At 48.3% G+C, this 21,528-nt stretch overlaps 1 protein-coding gene across 4 annotated transcripts; it reads right to left on the minus strand.

The window, feature by feature from the left end:
- Positions 1-357: 357 nt before the first annotated feature.
- On the minus strand, positions 358-21,400 carry WDR5 (WD repeat domain 5). 4 transcript variants are annotated; one of them, XM_066580253.1, is made up of 14 exons: positions 21,284-21,400; positions 14,926-15,064; positions 11,761-11,869; positions 10,541-10,614; positions 10,215-10,304; positions 9,465-9,554; positions 9,006-9,089; positions 8,127-8,182; positions 6,713-6,759; positions 6,436-6,511; positions 5,473-5,506; positions 3,525-3,599; positions 3,353-3,440; positions 358-1,491 (listed from the first exon to the last, which is right to left on the minus strand). In XM_066580253.1, exons 2-14 carry the CDS (start codon positions 15,004-15,006, stop codon positions 1,391-1,393), a joined length of 1,005 nt encoding a protein of 334 aa, XP_066436350.1. In that variant the 5' UTR covers positions 15,007-15,064; positions 21,284-21,400; the 3' UTR covers positions 358-1,390. The 4 variants fall into 4 exon arrangements, with proteins under 4 accessions (XP_066436350.1, XP_066436352.1, XP_066436351.1 ...); XM_066580255.1 differs by having other exon boundaries at positions 21,302-21,391; XM_066580254.1 differs by having other exon boundaries at positions 14,926-15,061; positions 21,284-21,379.
- Between the last annotated feature and the right edge of the window lie 128 nt (positions 21,401-21,528).

Here is a 21,528-nt window from a genome sequence, read left to right on the forward strand (position 1 = left end):
TAGCTGATTGCCCCAGGTCCTACTCTCAGCACCACAAGTAATCAGCTGATATTGCCAGGGAAAGCCACAGCCAGAAAAGGAATCCCTTGTAATGACCTCGGCAGGGGCAATGAAATATTACAAGACGGCCTTCACATGAATGGTGGTCCTGTAATAGCAGGACTGCACAAGGTCCGCCAGCTGCTCTTACTGACTGTCCCTCCATGCTGGGTCATACAGAGCGGGCTGGAACAGGAGACCGCACTCTACGATATTCATATGCCATATAAACAGAGGCTCTGCTCTCGGCACATTCCCTTTCAGGTTTCCATTCAGTAACAGCAAGCATCTGGAAAATAATAAGGAGATTTAACAAAGTCTATTAAAACCTGCGTGACTTTATTTACAGACTGGACAACTTTTAAAGTTTTCAGGGCCACATTGATTCAGCTGTCCCACTGAACAGATGGGAATAAGCGGCCGTATTTGGGTGAGAACATAGTGTGTCGACCGCGGGGAGGAGGAGTCTGCAAAGTTTTCCAGGCGGTCAATCCTACAGAACACATAACGATACAACCAGAGACATGAGGGGAACCGCAACGTCTGGGAGGAAATATTCCCCCTCGGTTTGGTCACAAATGAACAAATAAACCAATTTAACATTACAGAAAACAGAGGTGGAAACTGCATGACGCCAAGCATCAATGTCTGCAGGAGGGGACAATGCCCCAATAAAAGCAGAGGACGATAAAAAACGCAGCACCACTAATGAACGCCCAGGATCTGTTAATTGAACGTACAAGGTTCAGCAGCTCTACAAATCCCAATACGCTAAAAAACAATATCGCATCTTATACGCCACTGCTGCCACCTGCTGGTTCAGGGTCTGTACTGCTGGGAGGAGCTGTAGTTGTAGTGTTCACACTAAACACTGGTGAGAAGAAACCAGATACCTCCCAGCAATAGAGATCTGTAGGTTACTGCAGTGCAGAATTGCGAATGCAGCTCTGGATGCGACTGGAGTATAAGGCAAGTAAATAGAGAACTAGCAGAGCTCCTGGCCCTTATACATAGATGTAAGCCAAACCCTTAGGCTCAAGTGTGATCCAATAGCAAAAAACAACCACAACAACAAAAGAAAAATTTATCATATTTGGAGGGGCCGTTACATTCTGCCCCCTCACTCAGTGTTCATTGCCGTCTCTGAAAAAAATGGACATGTCATATGTGGAGGGAGAAACAAGGGAAAAAAAGTTTGGCGAGAACAAAAAAAAGAAAATATACATTTGAGGCTGTGAGATCTTCATCGTTGTTTTCTGTGTTGCACAATAATGAAGAAAAACATTCTCCCTCCAGACGGAGCCGCACGGACCCCCCCGATGAGACAGTCTAATAATACAGATTCCGGGGCTTAGCAATCGCTCTTCCACAGCTTGATGGTTTTGTCGTTCTCTAGTGCTGCCGAGGCGATGATGTTTTCTGTTGGGTGGCAGGCAGTGGAAATGACGACATCTGAAAGAGGGAAAAGACATCAGGACGAGCGGCTTCTGTGCCATCGGACAACGCAGTGCGATTACTCCCATTACTGACTATGCGTCACTCCCATTATCCCTAACCCCATGTACCTGTAATTCAATCTCTTTATCACTCCCATAATCCCCGATCCCAGGAGCTCACAATCTAATCTCTGTTTTAGACATGCATAGTCGTGGGAATTTTCACTAGCTCCGGATGAATTTTGTAAACAAGGATATTTCAATTCAATGACAGAAAGCAGAGTTCTTCAAAATAGTGATGGGTAAAATGTTTTATTTAGGGACTAAAAGTACCGATGACTAAAGGTACCTTTACACGAGCCGACAGTCGTTAGAATAATCGCTCAAAGAAAAAGTTGCCCAGGTGTTACTAGTCGTTCTGTTTCAGCTCATTGAGCGCCGATTCACTCAATCTTTGAGCGACTAGAGGTTGGCGGTCGCTCTGCCTCCATTATGTGGCAGACTAATGCACAGGAGCGATAGTCGCTGGGGCGCTGTTGGGTGGACCCATGTTATGGTACCTTTATCCTCAGAATAGGTCATAATTATCAGACCAGTGGGGGGGACCTTAGTGCACCAAATTCATCACAGTGACTCATGCTGGACTAGAAATTTGGTGCACTTTAGACACTTTTGTCTCACTTTACACCACCGATTACGGGGACTCCCCAACTAGGGTGCCACCTAAGGAATCAGAATTAGCAAGTAAGTGGCAGCGAAGTGAGACAGAAGGACAAGGAGGCGGGGTGACTGCGCTGTGGGTGGAGCTCGCCTGCAAAACTCTCTCTTATTCCACTTCTCAAAGTGCTAATCTGAGCATTAGCACTATGGGAAGTAAAAAACAAAAAAAAAAGTGCTGTAAGCAAGCTTTACCCATGATGCACAGTGGGTTGTGGCCCACCCATCTACATTCGCAGTAAACAGGTAGTCGCTCAAAGATTGGTTTTAGCTGATGTAAACAGGTGTAACTAAATCAACTGAAAAAAAATGAGCCTGTAACTTGTAAACAGAATTACTAAAAATCGGCCAAATTCCCCGTTTCCAGCAATAATTCGGGCGATAATCACCCCGTGAAAGGATACCTTTACACTGCCCCATCCGCTTATGCTGCATTGCCCACAATGCTATGCCAGAGTGGAGTACTCCCATTCAGGAAGATGCACGTTCATGTTAAATGTTCACAGACCAACACAAACCTACATAGAAGTGTAAGGCCTCTTAACATAGCCAAGAAACTCGGATGAGATGTGTGTGTTGTGCTATACACAAATCTGAACCCCATTCTTTTAAACGGAGTCCTATACACGAGCGATGTTTTCCTGCAGGACGATGCCTGTGTGTAGGTAGCCTGAGAGTAAGCATAAACCTCTCTTCCTGGTAGAGGAAAGTGGTTTGAGAAATGATGAGCCGTGTTTTCAGCTTTTTAAAAATATTTTTTATTATTCGCTATAGCGCCCCTATCTAAACGTATTTCACAGGGGTGCCTGAAGGCTAAAAAGGTTGGCAAACACTGACCTATCAGTTGGGTTAGTGTATGACAATATTTTGCAAGAAAGTTTTTGACACAGTTGCATTTTAAGCCTCGCCTCCTCAACGAGTGAGGCACAAACCCACAAGGTGCGCACAGCACTTGTTTCTGGCACAAACTGATCCCGAATTCTGCCGCTATCAGCTTAGTAAACCACCCCGAATGTCCATTAGAGAGTTGAAGAACTTTTCTTTCTACACAAATCTTTTGTTCATCATCCTCTTGGTTTAGTGAATGGAAAGTAAACTCATAAGGTGGATATTTTGGTTCGTTTTCACACATCGCTTCCCCAGTTCGTGTTTAATCTTACCTGTGTGTCCCTGTAGTTTCTGCACAATCTCCTTAGTCTGCAGGTTCCAGATGTATACCTGATTATCTTCTGACCCCGACACAATCCACTGCAAGACACAAAACAAACAACTAAATACACAGTCACAACCGTCACCTGAGATGAAGCAGGGGTTAATGAGCACAGGACGTACCTTTCCACCTGTCACGGAGAAATTGGCAAATATGCAGTACTTCTCATTCTTGTGACACGTGTAGGTTTTCAGGCACTGGAATAAAGACACTGTCCTTAGTAACATTGATTGGGAAAAGCGTAAGGAGCAACAACGTTATAACTGTGGTCAGGTGGGGGAGGGGGCAGATGTTGGGGTCTAAACAGGTAAATTCTATCTAGATATTTATTTTGACCAGTAATCAGGTCACTGGCTAATGACGATTGTCAAGTATGACCTCAGACTACCACCCCCCCATGGGTTATATACCATGTTGACAAAAGTATTGGGGCAGGTGCTGTCAGGTGAAGGGGATATGGAAATCGAATTTGTGAGCAATAGGTATACAACAGAGGCATATTCCAATACAGAAACCATCAGCAGAGCTGACAAACTTCCAATGGGGTACGGTGTGGGATGTCACCTGGCAACCAATCAGTACGGGACATTGCAGTACTTTGGGACCTCCCAAAGTCCACTGATAATGTTATTCACAAATGGAAACCATTCGGTGTGTGTGCAGTGCAGCCACGTTCAGGGAGACCTCACAAACTGAAAAAACGTGGACAACGAAGCCTTGTACCAGCTATAAAAGCATCACGGACATAGTCTGCTGAATCACTCGCTCAGGAGGTCTCACAGGCCATCGGGACATCCATTAGCACCACACGCATCCTTAGGGAGCCGCTTGCAAAGGGTTACCATAGAGGATTGGCTGCACACAAGCCCAACAACACAGAAGGGAAGCGCAGAGGCGCCTGTACTAAAAGTGCACAGAGCGCGGGTGTACATAGCATCATTCATGGACTGTAAAGGAGAGAACGTGTTGTGGACAGCTCAAACGAAGTACACCATCTTCCGATCGGATGGCCACACTTGGGGGTGGCCGTTGCTTGAAGAGCGGTTTCTATGTGACTGCATCGTTTTAACAGTGAAGTTTGGAGGTGGCTCTGTTATAGTGTGGGGGTGTTTGTTGGCAAGGACTAGGGCCATTGGTTATAGTGAAGTCCACCCTCAACACCGAAGGGTACAGAGATGTTCCGGACAACGTGGCATCACCTGTACCCTGTGACAATACTTTGGTACAGCTTTGCGTCTTTACCAACATGACCGAGCACCATGTCATACAGCATGCAATACTGAGGATTGGTTTGAGGCGCAGAGCGTCTGCAAAGTCAATGGCCAGCACAAAGTCCGGATCTCAAGACCGTCAAGCATCTTTGGGTCGAACTACAATGTCATATCTGTGCACGTTAGTCATTCCCTGCATCACTATCTGAAGCTCTCCTCAAGAGATGGAGGCAAAACCTTCCACATATCTGTGGGAATTTGGTGGAAAGCTGTCTGAGGGTTACTGCAGTCATTAAGGCCAAAAGGTGGCCCAACACCGGATGGAAAAACGGGAAAACATAAAAAAATAAATGTAAAAAAAAAAATCTAATTTCATCACCTTCCGTGTGTCCGAATACTTTTCTCAACATAGTGTAGATAGGGGCAGTAGTCTGACACACTCGTATAGACTCTGCTGGTGCCAATAACGGATGAGTCACAGTAAAATGGGGTAATTAACCCTATGCTTGTAAGTCCTTCACTATTGGGAAACACTGCGCTTGCAGTGTGGTTACAGGACGGTTTTACAGGATCCAATTACACATCGCCACTAATTAGTGTGTAATGAGGAGCGCAGGCTTGATAGACAGGATCAATTGTCGCTCCCTGACACGCAGGAGAGATACCTGGAGAACATCTCAGCACACTAATCAATGTGGATGTTGCTGCTTTGTGTTTAACAGCGCAGGTGACAACATGAGACCATTAATTAACAGATATCTGCTCCAGAGACTGGGCCGTGGTATTGAGTTACATGCAGCAGATGTGACTGATACAACATACAAAACAGATCATACATGGTGACATGTGGAGAGCGTACCTTCCCTTTACTGTAGTCCCATAACTTCAATGTGCTAAAGAAACAAGGGGAAAAAAAAAAAAAACAGTCTAAGAGCGTAACAGGGTGGCAAGAAAAATCCTGCAACAGTCAGGTGAAAAGATAAGAGAAGTGCAAGTCTTTAGACCTAAAGGCCCTATTACATGCAACGATTATCGCAAAAAATTCATTCAAATGGCTGAAAATAAGCAATCATTATATGTACACAGGCATTGTGCACTTTTCGTTTGAATGAGGATTTTAAGGTTAACTTGCAATCCATCGTTTAGCCACTAAAAAGATAAAGCAAACACATTCATCTCTCAATAGACCGCAGGCTGTTCTCCCCACAACAGGTTTACACTAGCCGAGAGAGAACAATGGAATCTGCTGACAGCCTCAAGCAGAACAATGCAGCTATTTGCACAGCTGGGCTTGTGTTTAAACATGCTGGACTCTGTAAACAACTCCTGGAGACCCTTTTACATGCAAATTAAGATGATAAAGTGTTAATGGCCATTAATACTTTATGCAAATAGATCGCTAAATCTTTTCATCGTTTGAAAGTTTATCTTTGCATCGTTTGAAAGTTTATCTGCGTGTGTAAAGAGGGCCTTTAGCCTATATTGGGCACAGGAAGGTCCGACCCCATTTATATACATCTTGTAGTGCCGAAATCGTATTTTGACCTAGTCCTGTTCACAGCTGAGGATTTGTTACAATGTAACAGTGCAAATAATCCCCTGCGGGTTTAACACAGCAGCGCACATCTCCAGGCCTATAGCTTTGCACTGATACATTGTAACAAACCCTCCCATGTTGCATTTATTCCTCACCGCAATCAAATCTTGAAAATGGTGATGAAAAGAAATAAAAGGCCTTTTAAATAGTTGTACTTGACAAGGATGAAGTTTCAGTGAGTGGACGAGTCCTTTATTATCTGCGTTGATATGTCATTTTACTCACTTGTCTAAAGTTGCCGCTAGAATGTATTTGCCGTTTGGAGAAAACTTCACAAAAGAGACGGGAGGGTTATCATCATCTGCGTAACGAGAAGACACAAACATGGTGACGACTTTCCGTCACAGTAAACGGCAATAACTGTATAACGAGATTTACCGCTAACATTTAAAACGCTCATAACTGCTCCTTACACTGCAAGCTTGTAACTTGGTGCCGAAAGGCAACTGATGGCACCGCATATATCAGAAATATCTACAGGAAAGTCTTTTACAGAACTTACCGATGAGCGTTTTTAAACACTGGCCTGAGGCGGTATCCCAAATCCGGCTGGAAAAGAGAGGGAGAAGTGGAATACTTAAATTAAATATTCAAAATGGCTTCCAAAACTTTTCCAGGCACCAAAAGTCACAAACCCCCCTCCCACTATTATTGACCATACTGCACAAATTTAAAGTTCAGGTATTCAGGAGAGTCAAGTGATATCAATCAGTAATCTGCAAACAGACAAATAACTTGGGGGGGAAATGTATCGGTACATTTCCCTGCAGATTTATCATACAAGAAAAGCTCAGTGACATTTCCACTTCCCCAAGGAGCGGTGTCTATGGTTCTCACCCAGGTTTCCCACAGGCTGTAAACCAAATAAATGGAGCGTTCTTTCTTGACAGAATGTGATTGTTCTCAGCAAGAGAAACTAAAAGTAATCTTGTAAACACAATACCTTTTAATGGCCAACACAATTACATAATGTTATAGCGAGCTTTCCTACCTATGCAAGGTTCTTCCTCAGGCTCAGGGCTTATTTACATGGATGTATATCGGCCAAGTTCACACGCTTGGCTGATATACGCTGCCAGTCTCTGCAAGGGGAGGAGGCGGGATGGGGCAGGAGTTAATGTGCTGAGCACCCAACCCCTAACCACTGTTTGCAATGGGAGGGGTGGGATGGGGCGAACCTAAGCTCCACCCCACCCTTCCATTGTAAACAGTGGTGAGAGGTGGAGAGGGGGCGGGAGTTCAGCACACTAGCTCCCGCCCCATCCCTTCCCCTTGCAGAGAGGAGCAGCGTATATTGGCCGGGTGTGAAAAATGGCCGATATACGTCCATGTGAATAAGCCCTTATGGAGTAGATCTGAAGAAACATGCATTTATACATAAATATGAGCACACACAGACCTGGTGCGATTAATTTGCACTTAAATCAATGCCATAACAGGATGAAAAAGCACGTACATGGAGTGATTAATTTGCACTTAAAATAATACCAGTACAACATAGGCCGAGGAGTAAATACGTAAATAGTCTGCTGATAAGGGATGCGAAAATTTCATGGTCTCTATATTTGTGTTAGGGGGTCACCAGCATGTTATCTCTGCTACGTGCTGATTACACACTGCTGACCCCCCAGGTCTGTGCCTGTTCATATGCATGTATAAATGCATGTTTCTTCAGAGCTATTTCATACTCATGAGAAAGAATCCTGTGTGGATTTGAAAGCTCGCTATAACATCATGTATTTTTGTTAGCCATTAAAAGGTATCATATCTACAAGATTACTTGGTTTCTCTTGCTGAGAACAATACCATTTTTCTTTACTGGCTAACACAGTACCAAACCTTTTTCTGCTTTCCTGACAGAAGACTTACTGGGGTCATCCTCATTTAGAGCCCTTTATAATCATTTAAGCACTTACCACAGGCCGTCGTAACTACTGGAGACGATGAGGGAACCATCACGATTGAAATGCACCTGGGAAGGGATAAAATGAGAACTTGACATATGCTGGTTATTACCTGTGTATCCCCACTGGACAATTTCCCCACAGAGACAATGTAACCAGATATCTGTAAATATGATGGCGCTCGCAGACACCAAAATAACCACAAATCACAAGAGAAGCGACCTCATTATCCAACATCTAATCAGTCTGCCCTGGGAGCAGGGATGATGGGAGTTATGCAAGGAGGTTTCCAGCACTGATAAAGAGGTTACTGCTGCTGGTGGCTTCCATAAAAACAAGCAGTAATGAGTATGTAATATGCAACAAGAAGTAATAAATGCGGGAAGTGAAACAGAGGCAATAAAAAGCCATGAAGGCAAGATGAATCTTGCAGAGAAATCCACGTCCCAAAGTGTCCCACTGTTTTCTATGGCGGGAATCTGCACTGTAGCCTATACAGCACGGAATTTTAAATCAAAGTTGGAAAAAAAAAAAAAAAAAACACAATAGTGACATTTTACTTTATGACACAGAACCCTTGTCCAAACATCTGCAAGCAGATTTTTCCCAGTAACCAACTGGCTAAATCTGTGTGCGGGTCTGTAGCTGCAACAAGTGAAAATCAGTGGCAACCACGCAGATTTCTCATGTGGATTTTCACTGAACTGTGCGTTAAAAAAATCTGAAGAGGATTAGTGCTGTGTGAACATTACCATAAAAGCAGGCTTAGTCACCTGGAAATTATAAATAAAAGCAAGGATAGATGTTTTTCTCTATTATAACAGGAAACAAAAAAACAAAAACAAAAAAAAGGACAAACAAAAGTTAATAACGCAATAAGCTGAATCTTACAGCAGACACTGGGTCGGAGTGGGCAGGCAGGGTCTTGAGACACTTCCCGGTCTTCACATCCCATATTCTGACACTTTCATCAAACTGGAGAAAGAAAAAGATCCCAAGATCAAAAATGCAGACAACTTGGACTAGTACTCTTCAACTGCTGCAAAACTACAACTCCCTGCAGGCACATTTTGAGATAGATGGATATATCTGGTCTCCATCGTTAGGTGCGACCAGACAAGATCTGACCTCAGCCTGACTAGAGTTCAGGAATGGAACAAATTGTTCCATTAGAAGATCACAGTAACAAATTAAAAACTGCCTCTAAAATAAAGGTTTCTTCTGACGTAATCAATCATTAGCGCATCTGCGGATAATTGCTGGAGAATACCATGAAATACAGACTGCAAACACCAGGCTCATTACCCGAGCTATATTGTAACATAAGGAAGAATAAATAATGGCACTTACTGATCCGGATACGATGAGGTTGGACTGTGGGTTGAAGTTGCAACAGAACACGTAGTTACTATGACCCTTCAGCGTCTTCAAACATTTCCCCTAAGATGAAAGGAAGGTAAAATTAATAATAGTAGCATTGAAAGGCTGACCGCCGATGTCTTATGTCCACAGGAAAACGTCACAAATGTAAGTGAAAGCGCAGTGAAATATTTGACCATTTATTAGCTGCTCTGGCAGAAACGTCACTGTAGTAAATGGATCAATTCCAGGTCTGCCCACATATCTAATGTGGCACAGAACGCCACAGTGATACAATGAGAATGTACCAATAAGTTCCTAACAGAGTGCATCGGCAAGGACAGGAAGACTTTTCTTAGGTAGAAGTATAAAAAAAAAAACAAAAAAAAAAAAAAAACTTGACAGTGATGCTCGAGTCCCATTATTTTGATACATAAGGACTGAGCATAGAACCCAGTGACCAGTCCTCTAAATAATCCTCTCGTTCTCTGCTGGGAGACAATCCCTATGCAGGTTCATTGATGGACATTTGGTAGTCACTTCGCTTTCCCCTTGAAGAGATAAGCAAATTCCTCTGTATGAATTTGTTCTCTCCAGCGTTTTCATGTAAGACATTCACCTCCTATAATTAATTGTTATACTATCCATTTGAGCTGCTAATGACAATTGTGATAAATAACATTATGCCCAAGAGAGAAATGAACGCGACAGGAAGATAGTGTATATAAAGCATTAACATACCGAGCTGACATCCCAGATCTTCAGAGTTTTATCATCTGAGGCGGAGACTAGGAGATTGGAGTCGGAGGACCAGGCGACATCTGATATCCCCTGAAAGAGTCATAAAGACACATTGCACTAGATCATGGCGCTAAAGTCACCCAGACGGCATAATAGTCAATTTCCCAAGTAGCTAAATCATGAAACCTCATAATTGGTCCTGTAATTGGGTGTCTGACAGTATGAACCCATGTGGAGGTCTGTTTACTTGAACCAGACCTCCACATGATGATGACTTATAAGATAATATAGTGATCTCTAGGTGAAAAGAAAGTGGCGGCTCTTACCAGCTTATGTCCAGATATCGTTTTCTCAAACTTGCCATCATACGCGCCCCAGATCTTAATCAATTTATCAGCAGCTGGGGGAACAAAAAAAAAAATACCCAATTAGGAAACCAAATATTTTGCAATAGTGACTATACACAGTTATAGATCGGACGCAGAGGAGAGCAGGACTAATGACAGCATGAAATCATGATGCACAATAAATCAATAGGATCAGGGTCTGGTCATACACCGGACCTCCCCATACACATGTAGGAGGGTTGTCAGGACTCTGATCAAATGTGCATGGCTGGCTTTTACTAGGACGGCTGCGGTCACATGTCCATGGGCTTTAACTCTGTCCCATACAGTTTTCTTTTTACAGCTGAACAAGGAGAGCAGACAAGAACTATATCAGCAAATCACAGAAACCCCATTTAATGTAAAAGGCAAATTCCAATTCAGTCGCTGATGTTAGTGGCGCGCTTACACCATTTAAAAAAAAAAAATAAAAAAAAAAAAAAACATGCGTGGAGAAGACGCCCTTCTCCCACAGAATCTATACTATAGGCCCATTTACACTTAATGATTATCAGTCATATAGGTGAATTTGAGCAATAATCGTTGAGTGTAAATGCAGGGGGGAAAAAAAAAAATTTCTAAAATCGCACACTATTCGTTCACGGTTGTTTAATCGCTGAAATTTCAGTCAGCAAAAAAATTATTGCTGGATCGCTGGCTTCTCATTGCATGTAAAGGCTCCCAGCTCAGCGCCTCACATAGAAGGTGAAGCGCTGAGCAAGAAGTCTCTGCAACATCTTTAAGTCTAAATTCCCTGCGCAAGCGCTGATGACCTTAGCTGTGACGTCAGCGCTCATGCAGTCGTTTAAATGACTGTCGGCCCATGTAAAAGGGAGATAAGTTGTGCAGCTTAGGGTGGTCACCTCCAGAACCCCTCCTGCTGCAGGACATTCAATGCACAGCGTGTAATTACGGTGGAAGCGCTAGAGGAGAGGGGTAAAAACTGCTGCAAAAGGAGAATCAGATTCCACCTCTCATTCTCTGCAGCGCTTTGGATGCAGAAACTTGATGCTTACTATAGGCAACGGCTCCACTTTACTTTTGAAGCAGTTTTTGGATAAATTTCACACATTGTGCGCCCTAGATACGTTATGATGCATTGAAACGCAGGAAATTGAGAGTCTACATATCACAGATAGCCACACACATCAGACCCTTACATGAGCTTGCCAGCCACTCCCCGTTGGGACTGAACTTCACAGATGACACGGCCTTGGTGTGCCCAGCGAGGGTGAACTTCAGAGTATAATTCGGCTTCACAGGAGCGGGCTGGAAAATAAACCTCAAGCCATCAGGTGGAATCAAAGGAAAGAGATCCACAGTCACAAGAACTGAGCAAGTTTACACAGAGGAGAGAATCGCGGGATCTTATGGCTCCAATAGACATAGATCATATTATATAGGTCATCTTATACTAGGTATATATACAGCTTCACTGCTTTCAGACACATTCACCTTTCTGACGGCCAGAATTACCCCCTTGTCTTCTATAACATCTACTTACTTGATAAACTAACTATATCAATAAGACACATAGAGACGGATTTTAAGTGGGAGGTAATATGACACAGATGCTGCCAGGCTGAAGTAAACATCTGCCCGAGCAACAAGGTTCCATATTAGATTTCATAACATTTACATATTTTTGTCCACCCCCTATAAATAAAGGGCAAAAGAGAGACTCATTGCTTAAAGAGCAAAACTAATCCTAAACTGTTTTTCAACTATATAAAAAGCAAAGATTAAGGGCTCATGCCCACGGACGGAGCGGGATACACTCCCAGAATTTACGCCGGAGTAACGTGGTAGTAAACAAAAGTCCTCAATGGCAATCGCGGAAATAACATGCGTTTTTCCACGGTCTCCATTAATACTATATTAATGGAGACCTCCGCTGCGGAAAAACGAGGTGAAATAGAACATGTCGCAATTCCTGGAAACCTTTCTTGGGTGCAGCAATATTACATTTCATAGTCACTAATTACATCAGAAGGGTCGTGGTCCGGGGATTAATTCTGTTTGCAAGATTTGTAAGTGGGAAGGAATTTATTTTTCCCCGAAATAAGAAAACTGGCTTCCACCTCATTGGGTTTTTTTTGCCTTCCTCTGTGGGAAGGGGTAATAGGTTGAACAAGAGGGACATATGTCTTCTTTCAGCCATAAGACCCTTTTCCATGGGACAAGCTGTTGGGCAAACGATGCCTGAAAAATCATCCCAGTAACGCTCACTCTGGCGCTATTACACAGGAGCGAGTATCGCTGGCATCGCTCACAGCGCTGCCAAAATGGAGGCAGAGAGGGACAGGGAGCTTTTCCCCCCACGCAGTTGTATTCACAGTAAGCAGTCATTCAAAAGCTGTTTATACTGAACGGCACGTTGTTCAGTTTTCTGCATGCAGTTACATGGGAGTCTCGTCGACCAAATTCGCACAGGAATCTGAATGACAATTGCCCCGTGTAAAAGGGCCATAACACATTAAGTTACTAACTTCTTTCACTTCAGTGTTGCAGTGTACTATTGCCTGTACACGCCTAGTAATAGCAGGCATGGAAGCCACTATTAGGTCTAGGGCTACAATGACAACTCATCAATGCCCTACAATCTCACCACAGGGATTTGATAAAGTAAAGGCCCATTTACACCAGCCGACGATCGCTTTAAATAAAAATAATAATAATCGCTAATCGGCGATCGTTTCAGCAATAATAGTTGCGTTTAAATGTGCGCCCATCGTGCGCTTTTTGTGCACTGCTAGCTGATCGTTAAATTCAGTCCAAACTAAAGGTCCATTTACACGAGTAGATAATTGCTCAAAGATCGCACGCTGGAGCGGCCCCTTCAACGGAACAGAAGAGGCAGACTGCGCAAGCGCGTCTAATCCAGCCAGAAGGATTCGGTCGGCGCCATGGAGACGGGGACGCCAACACAGGGGGGGGGGGGGGGGGGACCCCCTGTAGTAAGTAAATAACTTCTGTATGGCCAATATTTAATGCACGATGTTTATTAGAAAGTGCATGTATATGGCCATACAGAAGTGCTTACCTTGACTTCATTTTGCGGGACAACCCCTTTAACAGCAGTTCTTTACAGGGAGTGCCGATAGCATTGTTTCTCGTGGAGAACAAAAGGATCTGAGAGCAGATAAGAGCCCTCAGGCCATTAACTGTATTCAGCTAAGGCTTCATTTGCACACTTAATTGCTATCAAGTAGCTGAGAAGCTACTTAATAGGTTACGCAAAACGATCGCTCAAAGCCGTCACTCAAACTGTCGTTTGAGCGATCATCGGCTACTGTAAATGGGCCTTAATGCCTCATGTCCACGGCTAAAATAACATTTAAAATCCGGAGCGGATCATCCCCACGCGTGATCCCCGCCCCATAGGGATGCATTGGACACCAGCAGGTAATTAAATACCTGCGGATGTCATTTTCCCCTGAGGCGCGGATTGCGTGTGCAGGAAAACACCCGCAGCATGCTCTATTTTAGTGCGGGTCTCCCGTGGGGATGGCACCCGCAGGCTTCTATTGAAGCCTATGGAAGCCGTCTGGATCCGCGGCACAGCCGCAGCTGAATTTCTGCTCTCTGGTGCGGGAGAGCAGGAGTTTAAAAAAAAAAGAAAAGTGCACGGCGCATGCACGCGGCCGGCGTGCCGAGCATATCCGCCGGGCCGAAGAAAGAAGATCCGTCCGCGGAGGACAGATCCGCAGCGTCTGGACAGGTAAGTAATTCTTCTTTGCAGGCCTCATGTCCGTGGGAAAGGAGGGACCTGCTGCGGGATTCTGCATGAAGAATCCAAGGCGGGCCTGATTTTCCCCGTGGACATGAGGCCTAAGAGTTGCATCTGTCAACCTATCAACCACTCAAGGGCAACCTATCACCTCCCAACAGCAACACATGTTATGGCGCTTTTACAGGGGGTGATTTTTTATTTTCAATCTTATACGCACCTATGGCACGAAAATGTGACTCTTCAGATTGACACATGTGTGATCTTCACCAGGTGACAGCATGTTATGGAGACAGCAGGTGGGTATAAGAAGTACCTCACTTCACTCCCCACCACCAACCCTAACAGCACCCTAACCTAGCTCATGGTGCTATTGGAAAGTGACAGACCCACTTTAAATGATGCTTTCAACTACATGTTCCAGGGTTAGTGAAAGTGAGACTATTGGAGTCTCATAATTCACTTGCGCTTCTTTCCCCACATAGGAGCTAACTGAAGCCTCATCCCGATTTTACTCTGTACCTCCCTAAATCCCTGCGCCATTTTCAACCTGATATGTAGTGTTAGTTTGAGGTGAGGAACAGAGGCAACTGACCTTGCTCTGGTTGCTGGAGGATGAAGGGGTGGATTGGGTTTTAGATGCTTCAGTCTCCGGCTTCTTCTCCTCTGTGGCCATGATAGATTAAATAGATGCAAGACAGGTGATGCGACGTCAGCTCCCTCGGTGCAGGCTGCTGCAAACACAGAAGCACAGGAGGTCCTTAGCACAACATAACACATAAGTTACACAGCCGTGATGGGAGAAGGAAAGCGATTCTTCTATCAGCCGAGAGGTCGCTGCACTCACCTATAGTCATACAACTCAGCTATGAAATTAAACGCAGTGACTCCAGCAGCAGAATTGTGAGTGCAGCTCTGGAGTATATTACAAAATGTAACTCAGGATCACTACAGGATAGGTAATGCATGTACACAGTGACTCCACCAGCAGAATAGAGAGTGCGGCTCTGAAGTATAATACAGGATGTAACTCAGGATTAGTACAGGATAAGTAATGTATGGACACAGTGACTGCAGAATAGTGAGTGCAGCCCTGGAGTATAATACAGGATGTAACTCAGGATTAGTACAGAATAAGTAATGTATGGACACAGTGACTACCAGCAGAATAGTGAGTGCAGCTCTGGAGTATAATGCAAGATGTAACTCAGGATAAGTAATGTATGTACACAGTCACTCCACCAGCAGAATAGCGAGTGCAGCTCTGGGGTATAATACAGGATGCAACTCAGGATCAGTACAGGATAAGTAATGTATGGACACAGTGACTGCAGAATAGTGAGTGCAGCCCTGGAGTATAATACAGGATGTAACTCAGGATTAGTACAGAATAAGTAATGTATGGACACAGTGACTACCAGCAGAATAGTGAGTGCAGCTCTGGAGTATAATGCAAGATGTAACTCAGGATAAGTAATGTATGTACACAGTCACTCCACCAGCAGAATAGTGAGTGCAGCTCTGGAAAATAATACAGGATGTAACTCAGGATCAGCACAGGATAAGTAATGTATGTACACAGTGACTCCACCAGCAGAATAGTGAGTGCAGCTCTGGAAAATAATACAGGATGTAACTCAGGATCAGTACAGGATAAGTAATGTATGTACACAGTGACCCCACCAGCAGAATAATGAGTGCAGCTCTGGGATATAATACAGGATGTAACTCAGGAGCAGTACAGGATAAGTAATGTATGTACACAATGACTGCACCAGCAGAATAGTGAGTACAGCTCTGCAGTATAATACAGGATGTAGCTCAGGATCAGTACAGGATAAGTCAAGACACACCAGCAGGGAGAACTTTAACTGCAGAAATAATAGAAAGTTGCGCTTCCTCCCCAGGGATTTGGGGGATTCTTTGAAAAACGCCTATAAAGTTCTTGACAAATCCCATACAGGGTACATGACAATATTTACACTGTGATAACATGGGGAGCCTATCGGAGAAACTCAGACTGATACTCCGCCTATAAAACTGCGATGTTCACTGCGATTCACAAGAAAATCGGGACGATTCTCAACAGGAAAAATTAAGCATTTTGTACACACGAGTGAGATGCGATTTTTTTCACTCCTTGGAAACAATACGCAAGATTTCTCTGAACGTGCTGCAATTTCTCTACACTGCAGCATCGCTGGGAGAGAAAAATCGCACAAGTAAATAGTCCCACTGAAATCAAAACGGTCTATATCTGTGTATTATGTGCAACGCGAGAGGCTCGCCCGTGTAAAGGCACCCTAGAACTCATACGGTGAAAGCATCGAGCGCAAAACCACATAGATGGATGTAAATGGCCATAAGATGAGAACATCAGGAAAACTTCTAGTTGTCGGATGTAGTATGAGGGAAATCTCCTGCCATCTCCAGGACAGAGGGACATCTGGCAGAGTGGTAATTGTCATAGCAGGGTCAAAGAAAATTGAGGGCACCAGGCATAGCTCTGGGGATTACATGGGCACACACACCATTACAGAGCACAGCTCAGGACTACGTGGGCACAATCACCATTAGCAGAGACACAGCTCTGAGGACTACGTGGGCGCACACACACGCACCATTGCCAGGCACGGCTCAGTTCCACGCGGGCGCACACGCACCATTGCCGGGCACGGCTCGTGTCCACGCGGGCGCACACGCACCACTGCCGGGCACGGCTCGTGTCCACGCGGGCGCACACGCACCACTGCCGGGCACGGCTCGTGTCCACGCGGGCGCACACGCACCACTGCCGGGCACGGCTCGTGTCCACGCGGGCGCACACGCACCACTGCCGGGCACGGCTCGTGTCCACGCGGGCGCACACGCACCACTGCCGGGCACGGCTCGTGTCCACGCGGGCGCACACGCACCACTGCCAGGCACGGCTCGTGTCCACGCGGGCGCACACGCACCACTGCCAGGCACGGCTCGTGTCCACGCGGGCGCACACGCACCACTGCCAGGCACGGCTCGTGTCCACGCGGGCGCACACGCACCACTGCCAGGCACCGCTCAGTTCCACGCGGGCGCACACGCACCACTGCCAGGCACCGCTCAGTTCCACGCGGGCGCACACGCACCACTGCCAGGCACCGCTCAGTTCCACGCGGGCGCACACGCACCACTGCCAGGCACCGCTCAGTTCCACGCGGGCGCACACGCACCACTGCCAGGCACCGCTCAGTTCCACGCGGGCGCACACGCACCACTGCCAGGCACCGCTCAGTTCCACGCGGGCGCACACGCACCACTGCCAGGCACCGCTCAGTTCCACGCGGGCGCACACGCACCACTGCCAGGCACCGCTCAGTTCCACGCGGGCGCACACGCACCATTGCCAGGCACCACTCAGTTCCACGCGGGCGCACACGCACCATTGCCAGGCACCACTCAGTTCCACGCGGGCGCACACGCACCATTGCCAGGCACCACTCAGTTCCACGCGGGCGCACACGCACCATTGCCAGGCACCACTCAGTTCCACGCGGGCGCACACGCACCATTGCCAGGCACCACTCAGTTCCACGCGGGCGCACACGCACCACTCAGTTCCACGCGGGCGCACACGCACCATTGCCAGGCACCACTCAGTTCCACGCGGGCGCACACGCACCATTGCCAGGCACCACTCAGTTCCACGCGGGCACACACGCACCATTGCCAGGCACCACTCAGTTCCACGCGGGCACACACGCACCATTGCCAGGCACCACTCAGTTCTACGCGGGCACACACGCACCATTGCCAGGCATAACTCAATTCTATGCGGGCACACACGCACCATTGCCAGGCACAACTCAGTACTATGTGGGCACACACACACAGCTAAGGACTACATGGGCGCGCACACACGCGCTACTACAAGGTACGCCTCATAACTATATGGGCACACAGAGCATTACCGGGCACAGCTCAGGACTACATGGGCACACACCATTACCAAGCACAGCTCTGGGGACTATATGGGCCCAGCCCAGGACTTCATGGGCACACGCCACTACTGGGTACAGCTTAGAACTATATGGGCACACATAGCATTATCAGGCACAGCTCAGGAACACATTGGCACACACACACACCATTACCGGGCACAACTCAGGACTACATAGGCGTACACACATGCACACACGCACCCAGATCACTGGGCTCAGGTCAGGGCATTACATAGGCACAGCTCTGGGGATTACAAGGGTACACTCATGTTACAGGCACAACTCAGGGCTATATGGGCACATATGCCACTACCAGGTACCAATCTAGGCATTACATGGGCGCACACACCATTACCAGGCACAACTCAGGACTACATGGGCGCACACACACACCATTACCGGTCACAGCTCTGGGGACTACTGGGGCACAGTTCAGGACTACATGGAATCGCACACGCCACTACCGGGCACAGCTCAGGAGTACATTGGTGTACACACCAGTACTCGGCACAGCTCAGGACTACATGGGCACAGCTCTGGAGATTACATGGGCACACATCCAGTTACTGGGCACAGCTCAGGACTACATGGTATCGCACACACTACTACCGGGCACAGCTCAGGACTACCTACCCCCCCCCCCCCCCCCCCACACACACACACACACACACACACACACACACACACACACACACACACACACACACAACCGGGCAAAGCTCTGCAGATTACATGGGTGTACACACCAGTACTGGGCACAGTTCAGGACTACATGGGCACAGCTCTGGGGATTCCATGGGCACGCACACCCCACATCGCCAGCCCAAGACTACATGGGCACGCACACACCCCACATCGCCAGGGCCAGCCCAGGACTACATGGGCACGCACACACCCCACATCACCAGCCCAAGACTACATGGGCACGCACACCCCACATCGCCAGGGCCAGCCCAGGACTACATGGGCACGCACACCCCACATCGCCAGGGCCAGCCCAGGACTACATGGGCACGCACACCCCACATCGCCAGGGCCAGCCCAGGACTACATGGGCACGCACACCCCACATCGCCAGGGCCAGCCCAGGACTACATGGGCACGCACACACCCCACATCGCCAGGGCCAGCCCAGGACTACATGGGCACGCACACACCCCACATCGCCAGGGCCAGCCCAGGACTACATGGGCACGCACACACCCCACATCACCAGCCCAAGACTACATGGGCACGCACACCCCACATCGCCAGGGCCAGCCCAGGACTACATGGGCACGCACACCCCACATCGCCAGGGCCAGCCCAGGACTACATGGGCACGCACACCCCACATCGCCAGGGCCAGCCCAGGACTACATGGGCACGCACACACCCCACATCGCCAGGGCCAGCCCAGGACTACATGGGCACGCACACACCCCACATCACCAGCCCAAGACTACATGGGCACGCACACCCCACATCGCCAGGGCCAGCCCAGGACTACATGGGCACGCACACCCCACATCGCCAGGGCCAGCCCAGGACTACATGGGCACGCACACCCCACATCGCCAGGGCCAGCCCAGGACTACATGGGCACGCACACCCCACATCGCCAGGGCCAGCCCAGGACTACATGGGCACGCACACCCCACATCGCCAGGGCCAGCCCAGGACTACATGGGCACGCACACCCCACATCGCCAGGGCCAGCCCAGGACTACATGGGCACGCACACACCTCACATCGCCAGGGCCAGCCCAGGACTACATGGGCACGCACACACCTCACATCGCCAGGGCCAGCCCAAGACTACATGGGCACGCACACACCCCACATCGCCAGGGCCAGCCCAAGACTACATGGGCACGCACACACCCCACATCGCCAGGGCCAGCCCAAGACTACATGGGCACGCACACACCCCACATCGCCAGGGCCAGCCCAAGACTACATGGGCACGCACACACCCCACATCGCCAGGGCCAGCCCAAGACTACATGGGCACGCACACACCCCACATCGCCAGGGCCAGCCCAAGACTACATGGGCACGCACACACCCCACATCGCCAGGGCCAGCCCAAGACTACATGGGCACGCACACACCCCACATCGCCAGGGCCAGCCCAAGACTACATGGGCACGCACACACCCCACATCGCCAGGGCCAGCCCAAGACTACATGGGCACGCACACACCCCACATCGCCAGGGCCAGCCCAAGACTACATGGGCACGCACACACCCCACATCGCCAGGGCCAGCCCAAGACTACATGGGCACGCACACACCCCACATCGCCAGGGCCAGCCCAAGACTACATGGGCACGCACACACCCCACATCGCCAGGGCCAGCCCAAGACTACATGGGCACGCACACACCCCACATCGCCAGGGCCAGCCCAAGACTACATGGGCACGCACACACCCCACATCGCCAGGGCCAGCCCAAGACTACATGGGCACGCACACACCCCACATCGCCAGGGCCAGCCCAAGACTACATGGGCACGCACACACCCCACATCGCCAGGGCCAGCCCAAGACTACATGGGCACGCACATACCCCACATCACCGGGCACAGCTCAGGAATACATGGGCACACACACCCCACATCACCGGGCACAGCTCAGGAATACATGGGCGCACACACCCCACATCACCGGGCACAGCTCAGGAATACATGGGCACGCACACCCCATTACCAGGCACAGCCCAGGACTATATGGGCACACACACATAACTGGGCTCAGGTCAAGGCATTACATGGGCACACACCATTACCGGGCACACCTCAGGACATTAAATGGCCGCATACACACACACCACTACCAGCCACAGCAGTACTTGGCCTTACACACATAAGCCCAGCACCATGCCACACCTCACAGGGGCCGCCTCGTTATACCAAAATGTATGGGAGAAGCCCAGGGGCACACCGGGCCCTCTCCCCGCCCCCTTCCGTTCACAGCCCCGTCCCCCTGTTACCCGGTATTAGGCCTCGACCTCAGCTCATTGAAGCCGCACACACTGAAGCGAGGAGGCTGCGCGCCAGGCCAAGGTACGGAGCAGCATCCACGCATGCGCAGAAAGCCAGTTTCTAACCACAAAGCGCAAGCGTGAAATCTGCCGTAATGTCCGTGTGCGCAGGCGCAGAACCCAATGAGGAGATCAGCGCATGCGCAGAAGGAGGTAACTGCGCGTGTGGCCGGATAAGGCGGGGAGGAGGCGGG

This window comes from Eleutherodactylus coqui, chromosome 10, assembly GCF_035609145.1.
Source record: "Eleutherodactylus coqui strain aEleCoq1 chromosome 10, aEleCoq1.hap1, whole genome shotgun sequence".
NCBI classification, from domain to species: domain Eukaryota; kingdom Metazoa; phylum Chordata; class Amphibia; order Anura; family Eleutherodactylidae; genus Eleutherodactylus; species Eleutherodactylus coqui.